General features: G+C 40.9%; 1 protein-coding gene across 1 annotated transcript; it reads left to right on the forward strand.

Annotated features, from left to right (window-relative positions):
• Positions 1-967: 967 nt before the first annotated feature.
• LOC310862560 (immunoglobulin-like and fibronectin type III domain-containing protein 1) lies at positions 968-27,780 on the forward strand. The gene is made up of 24 exons (XM_083770513.1): positions 968-1,030; positions 6,045-6,131; positions 14,700-14,822; positions 14,996-15,141; positions 15,313-15,412; positions 15,500-15,523; positions 16,078-16,114; positions 16,234-16,426; positions 17,276-17,389; positions 17,489-17,654; positions 17,767-18,039; positions 18,454-18,753; positions 20,494-20,618; positions 20,715-20,856; positions 20,997-21,290; positions 21,437-21,736; positions 23,298-23,474; positions 23,815-23,943; positions 24,242-24,550; positions 24,861-24,946; positions 25,056-25,248; positions 25,612-25,908; positions 26,126-26,452; positions 26,869-27,780. The coding sequence occupies exons 2-24, from the start codon at positions 6,095-6,097 to the stop codon at positions 26,871-26,873; spliced, it is 3,897 nt and encodes a 1,298-aa protein (XP_083626639.1). The 5' UTR covers positions 968-1,030; positions 6,045-6,094; the 3' UTR covers positions 26,874-27,780.
• Positions 27,781-27,984: the final 204 nt, after the last annotated feature.

Raw genomic sequence — 27,984 nt, forward strand, 5'->3', positions numbered from 1 at the left:
CTGCTGAGCACACCTGCAATATTTCCATGATTGGCACAGCATGGTTTTATCAGCAAAGAGTGAGATATTACAGTATTGTTTTAAAAAATGAGTTTATGTATAGGCTAATTGTTGAGTTTTTGTAGGAGAACACTTACCCTGTTTCCTCTGTCAGGTCAGAGGGTGCTGTTTTTGTTTGTCCTCCTATCTTGTCTTTTGGTTTTATTATTGCTGGGTCACAACCTTATCGTTTATGAGGCTATGGTGTGTTAGCGCTATTCAAACCTTCTGGGTATGTTACGCCTGACTAAACTCCGGACCGTCAGTGTGAAACTAAGGCGCCACTATCCAGGCAACCCCCTTTTTATAATGCCAAGAGTATTGAACCAGTGAACGCATCATTTGCTTTCTTTGGAGAAACGTCTTGTCAGAATTTCCATGAACACCATATAAGCTTAAATGGGGCCACTGCCAGCCATATTGTACTTAACATGCCAAAACGGTATTCTAACCCGGTATTATTTTACCAAATAAAACGTCTCATGTACAGTATCTACAGACCAATACATAAAAACAGTGCAGTCATCGTATTACACGAGGTCAAGTGATTCAGGAAAAGCATGGACATTGTGGATCCATAAATCAACAGAACAATGTTTTTTGTGGATTTGGATATAGTATTAATAGAAGAACAATATTGATATCAACATGTGATTAATATTGGTTCATTATGTTTGTCAGAGATTGCCAAAACCCGTTCACTGGATTCAGGCCATAAGGTTTAGGAGTATTGGGTGGCATACAGTATGTAATTGCCAATGCCAACTGTGTTAAGTGATCTGTTTCATGGGATTAGGGTAAGAAGAACCACCCTTTTACCATCGCCACAAATACGCGTTTTTACCAAGGGGATTCTCCCCATGTAAGGGATTCAGCGGTTCTTAATGTTTTATTACCTAACAAAAAGGGGTGTCACTTTGGATGTGTCAGATAGTGTTAAGAGCAAAGGCTAAAGTGGAAGAGCTTAACACAGTGGACATACAACTCAAAGGTGAGTAGGGGTTTTTCTTTTTTTTCTTCTTCCATTGGTTCCATGTCCATACATTTCACCGCAGCTGCTGAAAGTTTTATTTGACTTGATGGAGAATATCTGGTGACATATTATACGCGTGAAATTGGTCAGGTTGTAAAATATACTATACATGCTCTCTAAGTAAACGCTTATGGTTTACATACATACAGTAATGAAACTGTTCCAGTGTTTAAAGTCAATGTGTGAGATCTGCATATTTGTAATTTTGGAACAACGTGACTTTATTTTGAACGCTCAGTGGTCCTGATAAAATAATTGCAACCTAACACATTTTATTTTTCATCTAGATACATGACCTAAGCCTAAATATATAAATGACCTAATAGATAAATGACCTAATTTATACTGAAAATAATTAGATTTTCAAACGCCACACTTTGCATTTTCTGCTTGAAATTGAAAGTGAAGTATTAATTAGTCTTTAGGATGTGTGACTGGTCAGAACATATTCTATTTTACATATTCTATTTAAGCTTAGTTTTGCACAGAACATTTCACCTTTCATTAGGGCTGTCACAGTTATTACATAATGGTGTAATCACAATTATCTTTGCATAATCGTCACAATCATTTCCATGTTTTTTTATGCATTTTCAAATATTGAAGAAATGCAGAAATAACAGATCTACAAGCTTACAACGCGTCAAGAAGTGACGAATGTGTCAATCATTTCTATGTATATTTCAGTTATTTGTCATATCTGCCCTGTGCAATTTTTATCAAATTGTTAATTTGTTTGTAATCGTGACAGCCCTGCCTTTACCGATAGCTCCAGGGCATGCATGTGCATTTATTGACAAACCAATTACATTAACATGTCAAATAGCCACTAGAAACACAAATCCAAAATAGCCATAACAATATGATTTAAGGTTTTATACATAATAGTAGTGTCTCCTATTTTTTATATATTTTTGTAAACTATACTGGCACTTTGACTTGAATGTGGTTATGCTCAGACAACGGAAATTCCACAATTCTGTTAACAAATCATAAATAATAATTGACGTCAATTGTCCCACCCAAAAAGGTGGAAAAACATCTTCAGGCTGCCTCTTTGCATTTAAGCCAACTCTCTCTCTCACCCTGTCTCACCTGTCTGCCTCGCTCTATGCACTAATAAATCACATCAGCTGATAATGTACAGTCAGCTTTTCATACGATCATTCAGTCATATGTTAAAAGATCAATTCATTGCTGAATTCTGCTATGATGGCAAGATACTAGTGGACCTAGGTGTCATAGTCACACGTTTAGCACACAAACATCACAGAAGAGCAGAACACAGTACACACACAGTGTGCAGAAACTGTTTTCCTTTAGGAATTGTAGTTATAGAAATGCTATACAGTAACATAAAGCGATGACCCCTACCTGTTATTGTGGCCTCTGGATTTCTGAGAGCCTGCTGGATGATTTCCTGCACTTCTGTAGCTATGTTTGACCTTCAGAATTTCAATCAATGGTATCCTTCTGCTGAGACAACTCAGATTCCTGTAGAAGGGAAGATGAATAACGTATGAGTTTAAATAAACGCACTCTATCAAACATGTTGAAATTGAATACATATTCAACCAATCAATCAAGTTTCCTTAACCACTTAACCCATTCAAACCAGGGAAGCTGTGTCATTTTAAATTTGAGCTATATAGGCATTATATATATACACACCATACGTTCTTCTTGGAACACTGGTTTAGAACACTGGTTTTCAAACAATAGCACATGCACAAGCTCACATCGCATCACTCCGTGCCGGGCTGAAAAGTCTGGGGAATCCGTGGCACAAAATATTTTCAGATGGGGCTCCACAGCCAAAAAGGGTCTTTAATTAGCAAGGAAAAGTTTGAGAACTACTGATTTAGAATTAAGGCATAATCGGCCTCAGGTCTTAATGGGTTAAACCCTATATTTCGTTGCCGGGGGTCCCCCAGTGGTCTATACTTGGAAACAACCGATCTACACGCTCACAATTTGCTGTGGGCTTGTAGATCTGCTGTTTTCGCCAAATGTTTGCCTATTTTCGGGATGCCGGTGTTTAGGTGATTAAACTGATGGCACAGCCAGCTGACTCCATGGGTAATTCAGAGTCAGCCACAGCCTACAAGGTGGAATTTCACATTCCACATTTATAGTCTGTCGGCATGCCTAAGTGTCCTTAAAGCCAACCCAAGGCACGACCCACAGATGAAAATAGCGTCATATCAGACTCGTCATGAGATCAGGCCATCATATAATGAGGTGAAGACCAGACAAAACTGGAGACAACACACACACACACACACACACACACACACACACACACACACACACACACACACACACACACACACACACACACACACATGGTTTGATTGGCTGAGCACGGAATGTGATGTATGATTATGATACGAGCCCCCCTCACTTAACACAAGTGTGATTCTTTTTGAGTGGTGCAACCACTCCTACAACCAGCAATGTCCGTATACACCTACCTATGTGGCATTGGCATTTGGCCATGAGCACGAGTATATGACTTATTAGTACCAATAGGGGGCGCCAGAAACAGAGAGGGATAGTGCATGCTCTGTTGCCTGCCTGCGAGAGAGAGAGAGGGGGGGGGGGGTTGCACCACTCAGTTCACACGGGTGTGATTTTTATATACAAAGGTTTGTCTGAGGCATTTTCTTAGAACACAAACATGTAGGAATACTCCTCACTACAAGCAGCATTACAATTCGGCATGCACGATAATTGTCGACCCGATATTAGCAATTATGACGTCATCCCGATACATTCGATAACATTATAATAGCGCCGATAATACATATCTTTTGGGCAAAAAAGTGTGGCTGGATTTGGATGAGAGGCGCTTGTTTTTCTAGGCTCCTCCCGTTGTGCCTGTACTGTGGTATCACTGTGGTTTAGGAATAGGAGTTTTTCTAGTTTTTCACAAATCCAGCGCTCCCTGGCTGTGACGTAAACGCCTGCGACTTGCAGTGAGCGTCGGCGATAGTAAAAACAAACATGGCGTCTGTAGTGTGGGAGTTTTTCAAAGTTTCAGAGGACAACATTGGACTTGCTATTTGTAACAAATGCAACGCAAATGTTCCACGAGGAGGGAAAAAGATAACTAGCTTTAATACATCCAACCTGAAAAGTCACCTGCAACATCACCACCGTTACGACGGTGTGTTAAAAGATTACGAGGACGGCGGACGCGCAGGCAGCTAAACTAGCAGCAAATCCAAAACCAGCTGCCTCGGGGCTTGTCCTTGTATCGATCGACGAGGCTTTTGACAAATGCAAGAAGTTTTCCAAAGATGACCCTAGGGGTAAGGCGATCACTGACTTAGTCACAGAAATGATGGCACTTGACGACCAACCCTTTTCAATTGTCGAAGACAACAACAACAGCTCCCTGTTGGAACAAATGTTTGAGGCAATCCTCGAAGAAAACACAGAGGAAACTGCCACTGGACAGCAAAACAGCAGAGTGGACGCAGACGTAAGTGCATATATATTTTATTTTTAATTCATGTTTTATGAACACTCACTGTATAACTTGTGTTAACCGGGTATTTAGAACATCATTATAATTGGATGTTCTTTTGTGTTTTATTTTTTACTATCAGCTCCAGTCACATCTGTCGGAGCCCACGCTTCCTTTGAAGAGTTGCCCGCTGGAATACTGGAGAATCAACCTGTCCCGTTTCCAGTACCTGGCCCAACTTGCTCGAAAATATCTGTCAGCTCCTTGTACTATAGTGTTGACAGCGAGCGCTTGTTTTCTGCTGCTGGAAACGTGATTACCCCGCAAAGAAACCGCATCACATGCGAAAAGGCTGAGCAGCTGCTCTTCGTAAAAAAAATCTCCCACTGATCCGACCAGAATTAAAAAAGAAAGTGTAGACGAATTAGTTACTGTTGTAAAGGGAGTCAAAGTAACGATGCAGTTCAATCAGATCAACTCTCTCTCTCCCCCTCCCTACCCACCCCACCTCGCCCTCTCCCCCTCCCTCTCACATGAGAAAAAAAATAAGCTTTTGTTTTGTGAAAAGTGAGTGAACAACACTGTCATTTATGTGGATTATAAGGCACGGAAGCCAATAATTTGTTCTGTAAAATGACTATTTTGGAATGCACCTTTTTCAGTTTTGTGTTACATAGACATAGTCTAACTTGTTTCAGTAGCAGCTTGTTTGTTACTGTGTGGGATGCACTTTTTCAGTTTCTTAGTTGGTTACATGTCAGTCTGTTGTCTGACTAACGTGTTTCAGAGTACCTTTGTTTTGTTACTGTGAGGACTGAGGAATGCACATTCAGTTTGTTTACATAGAGACATGTCTGACAGTGTTACTGGTCAGTAATAGTATTGAATCCTATCCTTATGCACTGCCGAGGCCTTTATATGGCAGATGTTTACATCTTACAATGTTACTATGCTTACAAGTTAACTTTACAGGTTTATTGACTGACAATACTAAACTTGGTTTTTCATACTTTATTATTTATTTTGGCAAATGTTAGATAGTCTTGCTGTCCTAATGCCAAGTAATAACACTTGTTTGTTTCCATTTATTTATGGACCAAGACCACAACAAAGCACAAAGAGTCAAAGACCATTTGGATTTAGTCCAGTCATTTTTCAGGGAACACATGCCATTGTGAATTGTGATTGACATTGATTGATTGTCTCAATTATTTATTTGGAAAAATAAATAGTCACTTTATTTGAAGAGTCAAAACTGTTCTTGGCTTTGTTTGTTCATAGTAGTAATTATCTTGTCAAAACTACAGGTGAATATGCATTTAAAAATGATTAATAATTAAAAAAGATTATATATATATATATATATATATATTATCGGTTATCGTATCGGTATCGGTCTTGAGGAGCGGTAAGTTATCGATCGGTATCTGTTTAAAAAAAACTAAATCGTGCAAAGATATTCCAGCACTAAATCTGAATATTTTTCACTTTCTGTTTCAGTCACCAGACATTAAAGAACACTGATTTGAACAACAATCAAAGACACCACAATGAATCCATCTGGAACGACGGGCCCAGGTGGGCAAGGTAAGCATCAACGCTGCAACATTTATCTTTTGTTGTAGCCCTAAAACATAAATTAGAATTGAAAGAAAGACCTTCAGTGGGACTGTCACTTTGAAAGTCCCACTTATTTGTTTGTTTGTTTCTGAATAATGAGTGCATATGTATTTTTAGCACCTTTGAAAAAGCAACCTTTTCTCTTCACACAGTCTACTTTGTGAAAAATCTGTTCTCATTCAAGTATGGGAGGAGGCTTTCTTCAAGCAATATCAGCTTTCAACCACCAAAATATGCGGATAGGCAAAATAAGCCAATAGCTTCAGCCTAAACCTTTTTGGTCTTATGCAGAAGTTGTAAGAAAAATAAATAAAATCAGATGTTTAAATGTTCATTTCATGACCAAAATAAACGATTACTACTATTACTTCTGTATACATAAATGAACAAAAATATTATATTACAAGTAAGACGCGCAAACGCGGGAAGCGAACTCAGCTCGTAAATTGCAATAGAATAAATTACGTACTTTTTTTTTCTTTTTAGTTAGTAATTTTTTTAAGTTTTCTACTGTGTGTGTGGTTGTGTGTGTGTGTGTGTGTGTGTGTGTGTGTGTGTGTGTGTGTGTGCTACAGCTGCGCCCTCTGGTGGCGGGTGGTGTCACAGCGGGACAGACAGACACACAGACACACAGACATGATCTGCAGGGTCTCATAGTTGGTGCTCATTGCGTTCGCAATCACTGCGTTCGCAATCACTGCGTTCGCAACTACAATTTTTCAGGAGAACCTTTTACAGAGAGATTGTATAGGCCTAACTGAAAAATATTGGCATGCACAAAGTTAAGCCTGCTGCTGATGAATTGAAATGTAACAGAAGGGAAGAGGTGTCAAGGCCAGATCCTGTAGCTTCTTTAAAAAAGTATGTTTCTGTCCTTTTGACCTTCATAAGATGAAATATAGAACGATGACGAGGTGTGGTGCAGAATGGTGTTATAACAAACAGCAAATAGCCTATGCTATCACTTGATCTGGTCCATAGCGTTAAGGACTTCATGTCCTTAAGGCTATGGACCAGAGCTATAGCTAGGCTGTTTTGCTGCTGAAAAACAGCAGCAAAACAGCAGCAAATCATGTAAAAACATATCTGTGTCACATAATAGTCAAGCTTTTTGTAGGCCAATATGCTTTTAGTACCTTGCCCCTATTGGATGTAATGGCAAGCTCAGTGTCCAGAAAACAGTTTACTGTTCAAAATTACAATAATAACATGAGCTGTTTCCATATTATGGAAACAGCTCATGTACAGTATTGTGAAAATAAAATAAATTGGAATAAAAGCTTAGGTTGATAACATGAATCGACGTGCAGAAACCTGGCAGAAAGGACTTGGGAAATGCTTTCTTGCTGACAAAGTATTTGCAGAGTAGAGGGTTCAGAATCATGAAAACCCCTATAGTTTGACTTTTTACATGCTACTACATGCTATTTTACATGCATTTATGCTACTACATAATTATTTATTTTTAGATTTTTGCTTTATATAGGATGTCAATGGTATGGTCACATATAAATCCCTATAAAAAATGCCCAATACGACAGCTGGTCAGCAAGTGGATTCATGAATGTTTAGACAATATTTTAGGCCAATAAAAAAACAATAGGCCTACCAAATTTCCCACCCCACAACCCTGGCTGGACTAAGGTGTCACCCTGTCAAACACAGCCTACCAGGACTGAGCAGAGCTTCTACAGTAGGATGACATGTGCCTGCCCCAGCTGTTCCACTATATGTGAATAGAGGATGGAATTAAATAAATGTAATGTTATATAGACTGTAATTTGTGACTTAAGTTACTCTAAATAACAAATTATGGTATTGCATTCCATAATTAACTTATACACACACCATGTAGCTAAGTATTCTGTTCATTACCAACCATGATCATCACCTTCCTTCATCGTCGAACAAAACGTTTCAGTGGGGATCCCGATAAAGTGGTGAAGCAATCACAGAATGTTGCGTAGGCCTACATCCTTAGGCCTATTATTATAATCCTTGAATAATAACCTATAGATGCTCATTCCCTGACCCCATTCTTTCTTTTATATTGATGATAGAAGCACCACCTATCAGCACCAGCTTGTGCCTTTCGTTTCATGTAGCCTATATGGGCACCTGAAATTCAATTAAATATAAATACAGAACCTACAGTAGGCTATACTACTTTTCATCTAGCTTGGACCGACGGGATCAGGTCCATGCACGGCACTCTATATTGACTGCCCAGAGCTAGACCGACGGTATGGATCAGACTCAACACACATTAGGTCTGGACTCAGTCTTCTATAGCAGACTACAGTGCAATAGCCTAAACAGTCATTAGGCCTTCGATGTTCGCACAAGGTAAATCGTAGCCTACAGTATATATACTTACTGAATGATTTCATCTGGTTTCAGGGCCCCGTAGGCTACTAAACAACTGTTTATCGATAGGGAAAACAATTCCGTCGTTGAAGGACTTGAAAAGACACTGCATTTTATAATATCTTAACTTTTGCAATCACGTAGTACCCTAAGGTAGAGGTAGGCTACTATAGAGCGTCGCAGTCCCTCCCCCTTTCAGAACAACGAGTGGCCCAGGAAATAAATCCCAATGCATTTTTCCCATAGGCATTTCTTAAAGTATTTATTTAAAGACGGTTACGCCGCGGACAAAGCCAACTCGGATCGTGACAAATCATGACAATGAACACAATGTTTTGGGCCGATCAAATAATTTATAAGAAGAAAAACAAAACAAATAGTGTTGTCTCCTGCCTTTATTTTCTTCTTTCTAATGATTTGATCGGCCCAAAATATTGTGTTCATTGTCATGATTTGTCACGATCCGAGTTGGCTTTGTCTGCGGTGTAACCGTCTTTAAATAAATACTTTAAGAAATGCCTATGAGGAAAATGAACGGCGATTTCTTTTCCGGGTCTCTCGAGGGGGCGGGACTGCGACGCTGTGACGTGAGCGCCCCCTCTTGAGATACTTCCCGGGTCCTACTTTTGTGTCTCTTTTGTGTCCCCATGGAGTTATACTGTGACGCACCGTCGGACTAAATCTGAGACGAAAACAACCACGAAAGTCTAATTTTACCGCTTTCCTCGCAACAACAAAGCTGCGCTGCTGTCCCAAATCTGACAGTGACAGGCCGTCTGCCCCACATGGAATACTATCGCCATTTTATTTTATTGTGTCAAATAAATCCTCATTACAATTTACAATTTACAATTTAGGCATTTAGCAGACGCTCTTAATCCAGAGCGACTTACATTTAGGCAAGAACAAAAGCATGGGAATACATCACATAAAAGCATTTATCATGAAACATGCGTAAGCTAAGAAGGTAACAGTGGAATATCTATATGATGAAACTATACATACACTATACATAATAAACTATACATATTCACTACTATGCTATACATATGTACTATGGCGTGCTATGACTATATACAATACAATTATAGTGCTGTCTACATAACATGCTATAAGTCTAAGTCAAATGCTATCTAAGCCAACAGAAATTCTATCTAAGGGGTTAGGGTAAGTGCTATGGGCCATGATGGAGTCTGAAAAGGTGGGTTTTCAGGCTACGGCGGAAGATTGGGAGTGATGCTGCAGTTCTGACTGCAATGGGAAGTGCATTCCACAGTTTTGGAGCCAGAAGGGAGAAGAGTTTGGGACGTGTGGAGCGTTGTCCCGGCGTTTTTAGTGAGGGTACTTCCAGTTTCCCTGCGTTGGCTGATCTGAGTGCGCGGGAGGGTTTGTAGGGTTCAATCATACTTGTAAGATATGGGGGAGCCATACCTTTGGTTGCTTTGAATGCCAGCATCAGAGTTTTGTATTCTGTGCGGGCAGCGACCGGGAGCCAGTGGAGGGAGCGGAGCAGGGGGGAGACATGTGAGAATTTTGGCTGGTTGAAGACCAAGCGAGCTGCTGCATTTTGGATCAGCTGGAGAGGCTTAAGTGCACATGCTGGTAGGCCAGTAAGGAGGGAGTTACAATAGTCGAGTTTTGACAAGACTGTTGTCTGGATTAGGAGCTGGGCTGATTCCTGGGTGAGGAACGGTCTAATTCGTCGTATGTTATAGAGTGTGAACCTACATGATCGAGTGACAGCTGTGATGTGAGCTTTGAACGAGAGCTGACTGTCCAGGACAACACCAAGATTCCTGGCTGTTGGGACAGACGTTACCAGGGCGTTGTCTACGGAAATAGTTAGCTCCTGCATAGGGCAGGACTTAGCTGGGAAGAAGAGAAGCTCAGTCTTGTCTGGGTTCAGCTTGAGGTGGTTGGAGGACATCCACTGTGATATGTCAGCCAGGCATGCAGTGATGCGCTCTTCCACCTGAGTGGCAGAGGGGGGGAAGGATAGGAACAGTTGTGTGTCATCGGCGTAGCAGTGATAGGATATATTGTGAGCAGAGATGATAGTGCCAAGGGATTTAGTGTACAGTGAGAAAAGGAGGGGACCAAGTACAGATCCCTGTGGGACCCCAGTTTGGAGGGTTCGGGGGGATGATAGCAGACCTTTCCAGGAAACCTGGTAGGTCCGATCGGTGAGGTAGGAGGAGAACCACTTTAGTGCCGTTCCACCGATGCCTAGCTCCGCTAGGGTTTCTAGGAGCAGCTGGTGGTTCACTGTGTCAAATGCTGCTGATAGGTCTAGGAGAATCAGTACTGCAGAGTGGGAAGCAGCTTGGGCAGCATGTAGTGCTTCTGTGACTGCCAGCAGGGCAGTTTCTGTGGAGTGGGCCTTCTTGAATCCGGACTGGTTGGGATCCAGCAGGTTGTTCTGTGAGAGATGGAGAGAGAGCTGGTTGGAGACGACACGTTCAATGGTTTTAGAAATAAATGAAAGGAGTGATACCGGTCTGTAGTTCTTGACATCTGAGGGGTCAAGGGTTGGTTTTTTGAGGAGTGGTGTTACTCTGGCTGATTTGAGGGCAGATGGGACGCAGCCTGAGGTTACTGAGGTGTTGATGATGGAGGTGATGAAGGGGAGCAGATCAGGTGCGATGGTCTGGAAGATTGGAGACGGGACAGGGTCAAGAGGACAAGTGGTAGGTCTAGAGGATGTTACTAGTTGTAGAACCTCGTCTGGGGAAAGAGGAGAGAAGGAGGACATGCATGGTATGTTGGGGTTGGTGTTGGTTGAGTCAGATGCCACTTTATGTGGGAGGGGAGGAAAGGAGCTGCTGATATCATCAACCTTCTTCTCGAAGTAGTTGACAAAAACATCAGCAGTGAGGGATGAGGGTTGAGTGGGGGGAGGGGGTTTAAGGAGGGAGGTGAAAGTGGAGAAGAGCTTCCTTGGGTTAGAAGTACAGGATTGGATTTTGGTGTGGTAGAAGGAGGTTTTAGCAGTGGTTAGTGAGTGGGCAAAGGCAGAGAGGAGTGAGTGAAAGTGTGAAAGGTCATCTGGTAGCTTTGACTTGTGCCACTTTCTTTCGGCTGCCCTTAGAGGTGTTCGTTCAGATCTGAGAGTTTCAGATAGCCAGGGAGCCGGTGGACATGAGCGAGCTGGCCTGGATGAGAGCGGGCAGTGTTGGTCGAATGCAGATGAGATAGAGGAGAGGAAGGATGAGGTTGCAGTGTCAGGTGAGAGGGAGAGGAATGACTCCAGGGAGGGTAGAGAGGAGAGAATAGAGGATGAGAGGGAGGAGGGGTTTAGGGATTTGAGATTGCGTCGGGAGGTGACGTTCGGGGGGTTAGTATGTTTAGGCGGGAGGGTGGAGAGAGAGAGGGAGAAGGTTATGAAGTGGTGGTCAGACCTACTTAAGGGGGTAACAGAGAGTGTGGAGGGAGAGCAGGCTCTGGAGAACACAAGGTCCAAAACATTACCAGCCCTGTGAGTGGGAGGGGAGGGAGATAGGGAGAGGTCAAATGAGGCCAGAAGGGATGTAACGGGAAGATACTTCTCTGCGGTAGGAAGGTTGAAGTCACCCAGTAGAATCAGAGGGGTGCCATCTTCCGGAAACGAGCTGATCAGAGAGTCTAGTTCTTCCAGGAAGTTCCCGAGAGTTCCAGGAGGGCGATATAGCACAATGAGGATGAGGGGGACTGGCTGTGATATTGAGATAGCATGAAATTCACATGTGGACAGAGAAAGGTGAGAGAGATTTAAGACACGGCAATTCCATTTGGGGGATGTTAGTAGCCCTGTACCCCCCCCTGTGCCTGTTTGGCGAGGGGTGTGGGTGAAGTTGTGTGAAACAGAGAGCGCGGCGGGAGTTGCAGTGTTATCTGGGGTGATCCAGGTTTCAGTCAGAGCAAGGAAATGCAGAGACTTGAGGGAGGCGTGGCCTGAAATGAATTCAGGCATATTCTTTTTGGTAGCTGCGTGGCAGTTCCATAGTCCTCCCTCCACCACAATATGGTGACTGGGTGAACGAGCTGGATAGATGAGATTTGACGGATCTCTGTGACTGGAGAAGTAGTGTCTAGGGCGACATGAGGAGGACAGTATAGGGACGGTGGGAAAGCACATTCTAAACAGGTATAAGAGATAATAATAATAAAGTAATAATAATAATAATAATAAGGTACAATAATAATAAGGTACAACTAGTAATTATAACATAATAATAGGAAGTAGGAAATAAGTTGATACAGAACCCCTAGGACGGCCTCCTTCGATGTGTCTGGATGTGTCTGGGTGTCCAGGTCTTTGGATTGGACACTAGGCTATATTAGTCTGCCTGTGTGATTTTTGGGTTGGAAATTGGAACGATACAGCGGAGAAATTGGAACGATACAGCGGAGAAATTGGAACGATACAGAGAGGAGGTTGGAAAGGTACAATTTGACTAAGTAAGTAAAAACACAGACAGAAGACAAGTACAAGAATAATAAAGAGAGGAAAAAGTATAGAAAAAGAATAATAAAGAGAGGAAAAAGTATAGAAAAAGGTTCGGAGTATTGAGTTCACTCACTGTGTACCAAGTAGCCGGTTAACAAAGCAAGTGCAGAGGTGAGACCCGTTAGTCAAATCGCCTTTGTAACTGGCCACTATATATAGTGTTGGAGGTTTATTTCCTGGAAATTGAGGGCGTGGCTAAATGCGTGGCTAAATGCTAAATGCAAACTAGATTCAACATACTCAAGCCATGCACACATTCTAAATATACCCCAGAAATATTTTACAGATCAAATGGACTGTTGCCACCTTCAATAATAATGATAATAATAGTCTTTATTGTCTCCACATCATATATTTTTGTTGTCATGGACACTTCACGCGTTTAGATATTCAATTTACAATGAGATGCGGACGGGAGCTGGTGCCACTTGGACCCGGACGTAACGTAGCACTACAAAATGACGTCGGACTTAAATACTGAATAGAGCGTCGCAGTCCCACCCCCTTTCAGAACGATGAGTGGCCCAGGAAATGAATCCCAATGCATTTTGCCCATAGCCTTTTCTTAAAGTATTTATTTAAAGACGGTTACGCCGCGGACAAAGCCAACTCGGATCGTGATAAATCATGACAATGAACACAATATTTTGGGCCGATCAAATCATTAGAAAGAAGAAAATAAAGGCAGGAGACAACACTATTTGTTTTTCTTCTTATAAATTATTTGATCGGCCCAAAACATAGTGTTCATTGTCGTGATTTGTCACGATCCGAGTTGGCTTTGTCCGCAGCGTAACCGTCTTTAAATAAATACTTTAAGAAAAGCCTATGGGCAAAATGCATTGGGAATTTGGGATTCATTTCCTGGGCCACTCGTCGTTCTGAAAGGGGGTGGGACTGCGACGCTCTATAGGGCCTAGACTGTGATTCATGAAAAGCTGCATGCTGCCTTCATTTAACTGACTTAATTATAGAAAGGACACAATGACCTCTTGTGGTGGTTTTGCTGAAATACAACCTAAACATGGAGGAATCTTCCTGTCATATTATGTGAACCTAACACATGGGTGGCCAAAAGGTATTGTGATCTACCAGTATCAGAAAGGCTATTCATGCAGACCACATGACAGACATGCCCCTAAAATATATAGGCACATTTAAATATAAATATATATATATATTTTTGGCATCTGCCACTTGAATTAAGGCAACTTGATTGATTGACATAAAAAAGGGCCTGTCTTACACACAATTATGTTCATGGCAACAAGCAGGACAACAGTGAAAAATACATTAAAAACGGGTTTAAGAAGACATGGTATCATTTAGTGCCTTAATGGCATTAGGAATGAAGGAATTTTTAAAGATGTTACGGTTAGCTTTAGGTAGCCTACTTTGTACCGTCTACCAGAGGGAAGTAGTTCGAACCCTGCAGAGTGGGGTCATTTGCTATCTTGACAGCTTTTTTCCGAATTACTTCCTTGTAGATACAACTTCTTCTTCTTCTTCTTCTTCGTCTTTTACAATATGACTGCATGAGATACATTTTAAATGATAAAACATGAGAAGCACTACTATTAGATTTCTGGCAGATTCTTTCTTTCTCAAAGGACTCATACTGTGCATTTATCCCCCTCCCCCAAGGCTGGTATTATTAAAGTGTGATTTTATTTATCTCATAGTGTGCATCCAAAAGAGATCCAGAGTTCCCGGGGTCATGATCACGCAGTATGTTGAGCAAGTGCCCCTTGGAAAGACAACCCCAGATATCGTCCATAAACCCCTACCACTGAAAGTTCAACAGGGTAAAATATTAACTCTATTTTCTGTTCTGCTTTGGTCATTTAAATATGAGAAGGCTTATGTACTTTGGTTTTGTTGTTATATTGTAATAATTCATTCATATACATGTATACGTTTATTTAATTTATGTTATGTATTTATTATATATAATAATATTATTTCTTTATTCTTTCAGGTAAAAAGGTCATTTTCAAAGTAATGGTCAGTGGGCAGCCGGCACCAACGGTCACATGGGAACGAGAACACAGTAAAATAAAATGCGATAATCAAGAGATATATAAGACTACATACAATGAGAGAAATAAGGAACACGTTCTTGAGGTGAGATAATAGAAAATATAAGTTAAAACACACACACAGCACGCGCACACACACACACACACACACAATAACCCCACTTTGATTAATTAGAGCAGCTTGTTGTGCATGTAAATATCAATATCAATATATGCACTCTGGATACAATTTACAGAATGACAATATTGTTTACAGATAACCAATGCGCTTCCAGAACATTCTGACACTTACAAATGTGTTGTCACCAATGAATTTGGAATGGCTAATTGTACTGCTTTACTGAATGTTTTACAAGGTGAGAGATCAATTTAATATTTAATAGATTAGCAATTCATTCATTCTATGACTGCCATATTTTACAGTTGAAACATTTAATTCTCAGGTGGAGCGGACAAAAAAAAAGAAGGTAAAGTATGAATTTGACACTTTTCTGTCCTTGGATGATGCTAATTAGCATACTTATTATATTAGAGCCAGCCTTCATCTGCCTTTGCAATGTATATTGCCCCAGGCACATTCACTGTAAATCTGGCCCCTCTCAATTGTGGGAGGAAATCACGGCCGAAATGGTGACGAGCCAACCAGATTCGAACCAGGCTAACCAGGCTATGACCAACCAGGTCCCCGTATGCAAATATTGGGAGGGAAATTGGAGTGTCGCTGACAATTTCTATTACATTTTTCCCATAGCCATAAGTATTTATTTAAAGACCTTTACGACTCAAAGAAAGCCAACTTGGATCGTAACTAACAACTCATGACAACAAACACCATTTTTTGGGACGAACAAATAATTAGAAGTAAAAAAGGGCAGGGTAAAACACTTATTTTGTTGTTTTTCTTTTTTCTAATTATTTGTTCGGCCCAAAATGTTTGATTTCATCATTCAAAGTAACCTAAACCAGATTGTTATTATCTTATTCATTCACATGTCCTAATATTGATTTGATTGTCTTGCAGGTGAAGAACAAGATTTCAGAAAAATGCTCAAAAAAACGTAAAAAGAAAGAAACAATACTTTTCATAGTTCAATTTGAATCTGTCTCGCGAGACAATTTAAGCAAAAAGATCTTAATATGTCTAGTATGAACCATTCTTTCTTGCGTCTCTGCCCAGTGTTGTTGCAAAAAAGAAAAAACCACTCCCACCAAAAGAGGGAGAGATTGACCCCAAGCTCTTGGAACTGCTATTATGTGCCAAAAAGAAGGACTATGAAAGAATCTGTTATGACTTTGGCGTTACTGACTTCCGTTGGCTGTTGAAGAGACTCAACCAGTTGAAGAAGGAACGAGAGGATGAACAGGCAAAGGTGTGTTATTAAAGGACGACTTCACAGATTTTCAACCTATCTTTGTATACCAGTAGAAAGACGCCCTGAGGGCGAGAAGCGACCTTGGCCGTAAAGGACGAGGTCGCGTGCATGCATCCACCTGGGTGACGGCAGACTGCTGAGCAAGCGCTGGTGCTTTGGCATGGGGGGTCAGATCCACATATGGAATGAATTCTGTACTGGCCATATATGGAGCGTGTCTTGAGTGTACAGGGTATGATGAGGCATGATGGATTGGCATCCATATATGGGGGTGTGACCGTGTGACTGACACGAGACACAGGATTTCTTAGTATGTGTCTCAGAGGAGGGCTGTGGACAGTTCAGAAACCCGCCTACCACTCCAGTGACCTCATCTATTGGGAAATGGGAATGGGAATCCAAGCTTATGGAAACTGCAGGCTTTATATTCCTGGTAAATTTGCTATAATAGAAGCCATTGTTCTTGTGGTAATACAAATCTTAAAAAGAAGAATCTTGTTTGAAAACACTGCAGACCTGAGACTCTACTGATGCCTTTTTTATGATGTCTTGTCATTTTTGTCTAAAAAAACACGTTATACTAGTTATACTATAAGTTATACTAATTGTGAGCATATTCCATGGCAAAATTCACAGTCGAACAAATGGCAAATCTTGCTATATGAATATTGTTTGGATATTTAATGTTTTTATGCACAAATAAAAATGATTTAGTGATGAATCGGGTAGGTTGATAATAAAGTTGAAGACTTGTATAATTGTAGTAACATTTACCCATGCACATAAGCAAGCACTATCCTTGCAGTGTAATCTGTATCACCTATGTCCTATGACTGACTCTCTAAGGTTGTGGAGAAAATTGACAATGTCAAACAAATAGAGTTGAAACCAAGTGGCAAAGCGGAATTTGAGCTGGACTTGAAGCTAAAGGATCCCAACAGTACAGTTACTTTATATAAGGTAAGGTGAACGTTGCTTTCATAATTTCTCCATCTTTAAGCCATCCCTGCCCAAATGTACTTTACTTTTAAAATGTGGCCTACTTTCTCCCAAATAAAGGATGGCGAATCGGTTGTATATGGTGAGGGTGATGACGGAGCGAAGCACACTCTTAACAAAGTTGGGACAAAGTATGTTTTCAGTATCAATGGTACTGAGCAAGACGATGCTGGGTTTTATCAGGTTGATGTGGATGACACCAATGTTTTCGCCACCGATCTTCAAAGTAAAGCATAATCTAACCTTCTCCCTTTGTTTTATTAAAAAGCAATCATTGCCTTGCTAAGGAAGAAAAAAAAAGTTTTACCCCACACTATCTTTCTCTTGCACTCTTCTAGTCCCATCGGTTGAGTTTGCTGCCAACCTTAAGGATGTCAAGGCTGTTGAACATGAAGACGCTGTCTTCCAATGTGTCCTGTCAACACCCCTCAACAGGATTACATGGTCTACAGAGCACTCGTCGCTTGAACCTGGAGACAAATATGAAATCACAGTTTCAGAGGACAAACTCATTCACACATTGACAGTGAAAGACCTTGCAATGGAAGATAAGGGTACTTTTTATGCCATCGCGGGTCTTGCCAAAAGCAGCGCTTCTCTCACAGTGGAAGGTGGGACTGCTTTAAGACCTTATTCTTGTGCTGAATTGTTCAGTAACATGGGGTAGAAAATAAATGTTCAGGTCAATTTAATCCAATCAGAGAAAACCCGTTTGTTCATTACCTAAAATTGATTTATCCTGTATCATTTATGATTGAAATGATGATTGAATGATTGGATGAAATTGGTAACCCGACATAAAATTGTTAACCTAAACTGAAACAAATGATTTTTAAAGAGCTGGAGAGAAGGGGGGACCTCGGTTACTAAACAAACACTCTATAGAAGTTATTATTATAGGAATATAGATCTATTGACACTTATTGTAACGTGTGTGTGTGTGTGTATGTGTGTGCGTGTGTGCGCGCGCGTTACTGTATTTCTTTCTCTCTCGTTCTCTTTCCTGTGTGACTGTTACTACTCAGCGGACCCAAGTGGTGGTAAAGGTCGCAAGAAACCTGCAACAGGGGGAGAGGACCTGGCTAAACCTGCAGCTTCAAGTGGGGATGGAGGAGATGGGAAAGATGGTTCTGGTGATGGTTCCGGTGATGGTTCTGGTGATGGTTCTGGCAATGGTGCAGGTGGAGATGGTGGAGAAGGAGATGGCAAGAATAGGATGGATGGAGCAGAGGGAGATGGTGAAAACAAGGAGGAGGGGGATGGAAGTGATAAGACAAAGAAGCGAGCCCGAATTGGTCCCTTGGTTCCTGAAACATTGGTCATTGGTAAGAACAGGTTTTCTCAAACATTTTCATGTCAAGGACTTGAAGGACACGCAAGTTATTGTATGTATTTGGCCACCGAGACCCTCATCTGAAAAGTATTTGTGCCAAGGAACCCTTTTTTGAAAATTGCAGCTCTAGTAGCTCACCGTGATACGTTGTGAGCTTGTCAATTGGCTATTTAGTGTGGTTGCCCCAAGGGCAACCAGACTCTAGTAACTGTAACACTTTATTATTTTACTGGAGTAAGACAAAGTTTGGCGCATTATACCTCCCACAGTTTTGACTGTACGCACTTGAGCCATATGTCAAATTGACCGGAAAAATCGGGAATCGTGTATTTTGTTAAGAGAAATGTTGTATAGTTTAATTGATATGAATTTATTAGTGAATTAAAACTTCCCATTGACATGAATGGGAAAATGCAAAAATTAACATTCAAGTATTTGTTCCTCGGAGACTGTAATCACTATAGTTACAAAACTTGGAGGATAAATTCGTACTTATCACTAAAATTATTTAATCTATAATTTTATAATTTTATCTATCGGCCTCATGGTGACGCTATAACTTTACGTTTTGGCTTATAACTCTTGAACCGTAGGTCGTAAAATCAAAATAATTTTTTTCCCTGGATTCCTTGGGTCATGACGCATCTCCCTATATAGGCCACGCCCATTTCCGCCATGATAGATTTTCCGCCATTTTGAATTTTGTCCAAAACACACTTTTTGCGTTTCCTCCTACAGATTCTTTCCAAATCTCACAATAATCTGTACACGTGATCTCTGGACCCATCCACTTAAAACACGACCTGCAGAATTTTGATAGTGCGTATCGTTCGGCCGTAATCGTCGTCCGAAGTTAGTAGGAGGGGCCTATATCACAAAAAATTCCATAAATCACGAAGGGAATGTCCAATCCATCCCAAATTTAAATCACATGTCCGGGGTGGTTTAATCAACCAAGTTCTAAAAGCAATTCCATTTTCATCTATAGGGGGCGCCGCAAATGCGAGAAATGTAACCATTTGTCGCAAAATCATGAATTTTGGGGGTTAAATCCCCTCTGAATTACTTACACATGATCACAGGTGTGACTTGAAATTGTAATTGGCTGGCAATATTAGTGGGAGGGGCATATGTAAGCCACTGCAACCACACTCTGCAATTTTTTTTAATTGCGAATTTTCTAGTTTTGAATAGCCTTGTATTAAAATAGTGTTAATGTGGTTGAACTGATTTTAATGATATCTTGCTGGAGACCCCCTGGAAGGACCACTGGGTCATTCACAGTTTTAAAGCTGTGAATGATCAAAACTAATACACTTCAGAAAACAACATTTCCAATGAAAATGTGACGCTAGTTATTTGTTTAGTTGTTTGGAGCCATTTGAAATTGAATTTTGAGTTGGCAGGGACACCTCTTGCAGTACCCCATCTAGACCACTAGAGGGAGACATACCGTATACTAATCATTGGGAAAGTGACCCTGGACAATTCCATGCATCACTATGTTTGGTTTTCTTATGCCAAGTATAATGAGAGAATTGTGTAACATAATTTCTGTCCTGTTTCCAAATTTGATAGCCCTTTTAAGCATAATCATTTGGGTTGTAATTCTTGGCAGATACTTTACTACTATTTCAAATATCTGAAATGTAATGCTTAGTAGTACATATATACTGTAACTTTATACCTGTGGAGTTATCTTAGTTGAAATCTCTGCCATATTGTTTTACAGATGAGGGTGCTCGCTTTTTAAGTGGACTGTCAGATACTGCAGCTAATGTTGGTGAACGGGCAGAGCTAAGCTGCAAACTGAGCAATGAAACCAGTGAGGGATGTTGGTATAAAGATGGCGTTTTGGTAAGTCAAATGCCACAATCTTGTTAACAGCTTCAAGTACAATAAATTAAATAATGACTCAATAACTTAATGCTCAACATGTTTTTTAATGACCAGCTAACTAGTGGAGATGGGGTAGAGATCATCAAAGATGGAGCTTGCCACAAGTTGGTTATTAACTGCTGTATGAAAGATCATGCAGGTGTCTATCGTTTTGAGGCAGATGGGCGTAAATCTGAAGCGACACTTAATATTGAAGGTGAGGATTATCGTTAGTGTTGTTGGAAATGTTTGTTTTTGTATTTGATTTGAAAAATTGCAGTCTTTATTTCTTTATATGACAATAATATGTAATATATATCTTGTTTTCTTTTGGGGGTTTTTTTTCACAAATTGAAGACCCACCAAAAATTGACAAGGACGCCCTGCTCAAATTCTCTGAAACAGTTATTATAAAGGCAGGTGAAAATGCAGATTGGAATCTGCCTTTCTCTGGTGGTTCACCACTGACTGTGCAGTGGTACAAGGATGGTGATGAGCTTCTGGCTGGCCAGAAAGTAAGGATTGACACATCCGACACAGGGAGCGAGCTGCATCTTTTGAAATGCCAAAGAAAAGACTGTGGTGAAGTCAAAATCAAAATTAAGAATGAATATGGGACACTAGAGGCGATTTCTAGGCTTATTGTCCTCGGTGAGTTGAACAAAAACAAATATTGTCTGTTGAAAACTTGATTATGATTAAGCATTTTATAATGCAGGCTTATTTAAGGTCATGAATGTCGTTTCTCCGGATGTTCCTTTTACTAAAGAGATATTGATTCAGTTCTGTCTCAACAGACAAACCCACCCCACCACAAGGACCAGTAGACATTATTGAAAGTACTTCATCATCTGTTGAGTTCAAATGGAAGCCGCCAAAGGATACTGGTGGTTGTCCGGTGACCCATTATCTCCTGCAACGCCAACAAGTTGGCCGCAATAAATTGACTGATCTGGGTGAGATCCCTGGTAACAAAACTAGCTACAAAGACACAGATGTGGACCCAGGACGCAGGTATTGCTATCGAATCAGAGCCAAGAATGCAGAAGGAGTTAGTGATTACCTTGAGTCTGAAGATATCCCAGCTGGTGTATTACGTAAGTACCGGTATTCATATAAATCAGTCAGAACACCATCACTCATCTGGAGGCATAATGGTTTTAAAATTGAACTACTGAAGAAAGGTGTAATTCACTACCAGAAAGTATGCCCTAATAACCACCTATAGCATGTGATTACCAGTTGTACATTGTCTCTACTCTCTTCCCAACTCTGAAAATACCTTTTCTCAGATTTCTGTTATTCAAATCCCCAATCCCCCTGCGCCTTAATATTGTTGTGCCAATTATGTTTGTATCGCTAGTCAGTCTGTGAAATATTAAGTGTCAGGTTTTCACTTTGTGAATCCTTGTAAGAGGAGGTTCTTTAATGTCATTGACATTACCACTACTCTATATAGAGTCAAATGTAACAGTAATGGCCTGCAGGATGAGATGTACACATCGATATCTGAAAGGTGGCAGACCATGAGAGCATAGTCTCAGGAAATAGTCCTCAGAAAGAAAGTAATAAAAGAGAAAAAAGAGAGGGATTGCTCTAAGGATGACACTAATCTCCCAAAATATTTTATTGTCAATTCCAGCATGCTTGTTCGGCAACTCTATGTCTGTGATTCCAAGACGGCACTGTATTCGGCCTTGTATTGACAGCTCAAACTGAGTTGAATGTGTGGCGACATGAAGACGTGGGAAGTTTGTGGGTTTGGTGTCACAAGTATAAATGTATATTTTGGCTTCTACCAGCAAAGTTGTATGTCTGCAATTGGCAAGTGGTGGTACATCTGAAACGTACCATGTCTCTGTATGTACATACTGTACGTGTGTACGTCTGTAATGCACGTAACTTGAGAACCGTTAGCCCCACCGACTTAAAATTCAACACATGCGTTCTACATCCCCACAGGGAGTGCATTGCCCGGTGTCGGACCCACGGTTGTCCAGACCAGAACCGCCACAAAAGGCCTCTGCCCGGGCTCTGGACAGGGCCCCTGCCCAAGTGACCATACTTAGTCCATATATGGAGCTGGCCTGTTCTGACATCACAACACTCCATATTTGGGCATGCCTGACACTCCATATATAGGAATAAAGGGACACAGAGAGAACTTCCATTGTTACCGACTCGGTGCTCTACAGCCGGGCACGTACCGGTCTAGTCCCATAAACTGGAGGGTCAGAACAGAATCAAGCATTGTAATTGGACAGTTGATATACTGTAGATCCCATAATCTGGATGAACAGACAGTTTGCTAATTCCAGTCCATAGCTTCATGGCACCATAGCCATAGGATTGCTATGCGGATATCTTTTATTTTTTATTTTTTACATTTGTCGCTGCCATATTCCAACAGTGTCGTCAGCATGCACAATGAATTTGACACTGATCGTCCTAGTACGTAAGATTATCTGAGGACAGACAGCCAGACCAATACACAGGGGCGAATGCATGGTCTCCTGCCTACTTAAATTGAGCAGCAGAGGGGTAGACTTATTTTAGGGCAGCTCAGCTGTCTTGTGATCAAAAGGCTGCCGGTTGACTAACTAATAAATGTAAACCATATAGATATAGTAAGAAAATGCTGCAATTTTGTTGTTACAGGATTCCCTGGATCTCCAGCAGCCCCTAAAGTGGCCAGTGCTTTCAAAGACTGCATCAATCTGACATGGTCTCCTCCTTGTGACACTGGCGGAAGCAAAATAGTGGGATACAACCTGGAAAAGCACAAGAGCGGCAGCAACTATTGGACTCTTGTGAACCAAAATGAGCCAATCAAAGGTACTGCTCACATGAGTACAGTATACATACGTTCTAGAAATGTGAGACATAATAAGAGGTCATTTGTGGAATGTGTGTACAATAGTCAAGCAAAAGAACTGCACAAAAACTGCACAATCCTTTTCAATACAATTGTCGCTGCTTTACCCTCTCTGTTAATCTTCAGTGGCAGATTGAGTTGAAATGCTTCATTGGTAAAGCTTACTGGGAAAGCATTTACAAGAATATACTTAATTTGCAGAGGATTTGGAGATTTATGCCTGCCATGCTGCATATGTGTATGAAACAAGATATGCTTTTTTTCCCATTTCATATGCTGTTCTATTTCCCTTTCTCTTAGATACAAAGTATGCAGTAAAAGATGTTTTCGAGGGTGCAGCATATGAGTTCAGGGTGTCTGCTGTCAATCTGTCTGGCGCTGGTGATCCTAGCCTTCCATGTGATACAGTCTTTGCAAGAGATCCTATGAGTAAGTCAATGAATACTGGATTCTTTCATCTTGACGCATCTGCATTTTCTCTTTGACTGTAGAGACTGTCAAAACACAGCTTGTGGTCACCAGCAAATGTATGCATCGGGACTACGAGTTGTGCGACCTCTCCATTCTATTTTAAAGTTTACCAGCAAATGTACACCATAATATACAAAGAATGTACAAAGAATATACACAAATATAATATACAAAGAATAGAATATACACTATAATATACAAAGAATATTATTTACGCTAAGCCAGGCAGTAACACATTCATTCACTTTCCTTCCAGAATCTCCAGGTAAAGTCATAGACCTCAAGTTAACATCCTCTGATTACAACACATTTTCCCTGGCTTGGACTAAACCTACGGTGGTGAAAGATGAAGTGGATGAAGCCCTAGGGTATTTTGTGGAGATCAGACCCATTGAGGACATTGAATGGAGTCGCTGTAATGCCAACCCAGTTAATCGAACATCCTTTACCGTGGTTGGCTTGAAGGCAATGGCTGCATACTGGGTGAGAGTGATTGCTACCAATTATGGAGGTGATGGATTGCCTTGTAGCTTTGACAATTATGTCATTGCTATGCCTCCCCCTGGTAAGAAATATTTACATTTTGATATATTTTGATTACATTTGTGTATATATATATATATAAAACGAAACTTCTAAACTCATATCTGACATATTATGGTGCAAATGTGGTAGTCTGGCAAAGAAGGTACATTATTATTTAACACATCATAGAAGGATGAGTGTTGTATTGGAAACATTTTCTAGATGCTGTATAAGCCAGATAATGATGCGCTTACATCAAAGTTGGCTCAATTAATGAACTGAGAGTGCATGTGCAGAACTAATATCAAGTAATGAAAAAAATAAATGTTATCTCACATTTTCTCTCAAAGTGAGGCCAAAGTTTAAAGATGGCAAAATGAAGACCTTTATGGTTGTGAAAGCAGGGAATACTGTCCGTGTCAACATCCTCTTTGAGGTAATGCTACACAGCATTTCTTGGTAATAATGGATTCACTGCAGAAAGCATGTTCTTAATTATGACATTATCCAGATTGTATCCCTCAATTCTTGCATTCTGTCTGTAGGCTTCTCCCTTTCCAGATATCACCTGGCTGAAGGACAGCCTTCCTGTGCTCAAACATGTATCAATTACCAACTGTGATGACGGCTCGCAGCTCTTGATCCCAACCACTGAGCGCTCTGATACTGGCATCTATACAATTATCGTGAAGAATATTGTGGGGCAAGAGACCTTCAATATTGAGATCAGAGTTACAGGTGAATGTTAATCGGTTGACATGGAGTTCTAATGCCTATTATTACTACATGCACATAGGCCTACTGTACACTACACTGAAGTATTCATTAAAGCAGGACCCACGTCCCACACAGGGACTGTCCATAAGTCCAACATCCCATTAGTCCGACCTATATGGCCAGTTAAGACCGAGGCGTGGCCGGTAAAGACTCATATTATTTATCTTATTTAAACACATCCCACACACAGGATTTTTCTTGTTGCTGCAATGTCAACGATCCAAAACCCAATAATTGTACTCTATTATGCATGTATGTATGTATAATGATAAAGAATCTTGTATCATCTGTAATGTGTTTCTCTGTATTCTACCCTGATTTCAGATGATCCCAAACCTCCAGGCCCAGTGGAGCTGGATGAGAATGTCCGAGGAACAGTGACCCTGTCCTGGACTCCTTCTCCCGATGAAAAAAGGGATGACAGACTGCATTATATGATAGCTAAGAAGGACTCATTCAAGCCCACTTGGAGGACAGTGGCAGACAACCTCTTCAACTATAAGTTCACAGTCGTCAACATCATACCTGGACGAGAGTATTTGTTCAGGGTGTTTTCTAAAAATGACATGGGTCTCTCTATGCCATCTGTCTCCCCAAAATGGGAAACCAAAAAGGAAAAAGGTATGTGCAAAAGTGAAAAACATCGTCAATTGTTTTTTTTATGACCTAATCCAAACAATGTGCTGATATGTTTTATAAACACTATTTTAAGATGAGTGGAAACAGTTTCCCTCATTGTGTGTACAATAATTAATTTGCAAGAGTGCATATATTTGTTTACCGTATAATACAATGCATACTTTACTGTTTCTATGATCTCCCTTCCTTTGCCACCCAGTGCCGTTCAAACTGGACATGCCAGAGTCAAAAGGCCTTGACTTCCAGACACCTCCGTCATTTATTGTCCCCCTGAAGCAGCGTCTGGCCCCACAGGGTTACGAGTGCTACATGACCTGCGCTGTCACGGGAAATCCCACCCCGTGTGTGACCTGGTATCGTAACAACATCAGTCTGAACACCAACAGCAACTATCACATCACCAACGTATGCGGGGTGTGCTCCATGCTGCTACTGAGAGTTGGACCCAAGGACACTGGGGAATACACAATCGCCCTGAACAACTCGCTTGGGACAGCCGAGTGCTCAATGATGCTGAGTGTCAAAGGTACACACATTCACAAGTTGAACACTCACTGTTGGAGCAACACAAGTGTGTAGGCCAGTGGTTCTCACCCCCCCCCCTTTTTTTAGATACATTTTTGGGCTTTTATGCCTTTATTGATAGGGGAGTAGCGCACAGCAAAGGTTGTTGCGATTGGGTTTCGAACCCGCGACAAGTTGTCAGGCTGGCATTGCAGCCTAGTGTGCCTGGACCACCACGCCGGCGGCCCGGGCCAAACCTTTCTTCATTTGTAAACTCTCACATACAGACCTGTAACTAAGGGTCCATTTGGAACCGCCTCAAGGAACGCTGAGGGTCCCTGGACCCCACTTTGAGAACCACTGGTGTAGGCAATGCAAGTGTTAATGTTTCTGTGATCACATTTTCTGTGTTATTTACTTATTTATTTTTCTTTACAGGGTGAAGAGAACGTGCAACCTGAATGAAGGATACTGTATGTTGGAATGATGCATTGGTGTGATAGACTTTTCTTAGACCTTGTGCACTAGGCTACTCTACTCAATTCAGTATTGGCTGCTGATACTGTGTATTTGAGCTTTAAGTTGTGGTAGTTTTCATTCATACTTGATACTATTATGTAGTAAAATAATTGAAATTTACTCTTGCCACTGTGTGCGATCCAGTACTTTTGGTTTTCATGATGTTATTTTGAGTGGATATCGCACCAGAAGTCAGAGTGCAGTCACTGCGGCAGTCGCAAGAAACCTCAGAGGAAAAAGTAGACAGAAATTTACACCGCATTATATAATGAACATTAGTGAGTAGGACTACCAGTTATATGAAGACTAGGTTGAAAATTGGTAACCTGTTGTACTGTAACTATTACACAACAATGTATGCCTCTAACCTGGAAACCAGACGAATTTGCCAGTGCAATGAATAAATATAGCTCTATGCAGTGATATTGTCTGGCCTTGTCCGGGCCCGGCTACTATGCCCCCAGTACATGGAATATAGGCCTATTATGTGAACTGGGCACCAAAACAAAGTGGGCTCAGGTAAACTGCACTAAAGCAGAGTGGGCACTTGAAAAGCCTAGACACTTTAGTCTAGTAGCCAGCCCATAGAGCCCCATTGTGAACCCGGACATGTTGAGTACACCAAGGTTTTATGTTAGAAATGTTGAGTATATGGGTCCCCAGCATGTAGAAACTGCAGGATGCTAACTTGCATATGTTGAGCAATTTGGCCTATGTGACCATACCATTAACAACCTATAGAAGGCAAAATATTCAAAAATGTTATGTTGACAACAAATAAAATACTTAAAAGACCATGAAGACATCAACTGCCCATTTATTATCTAGGCTACTGCTCAGTTATGCCCAGTGTTCACTGTGCACAACTGCATACTAAATACCCAATTTCTCAACTCTGTTGTGTCCCTATTCCCTATAGTCAATTCAAAGTCAAACAATTAATAGTCACTATACTTCATAGAAGAGCTTGTTTTGGTCATTAGTCATGACATGATGAAACTAATGTATTGTAATGAATACATTTATTGTTTTGAA

The sequence above is a fragment of the Protomyctophum parallelum genome (assembly GCF_964188405.1).
Source record: "Protomyctophum parallelum genome assembly, chromosome: 8".
In the NCBI taxonomy this organism is placed as follows: Eukaryota; Metazoa; Chordata; class Actinopteri; order Myctophiformes; family Myctophidae; genus Protomyctophum; species Protomyctophum parallelum.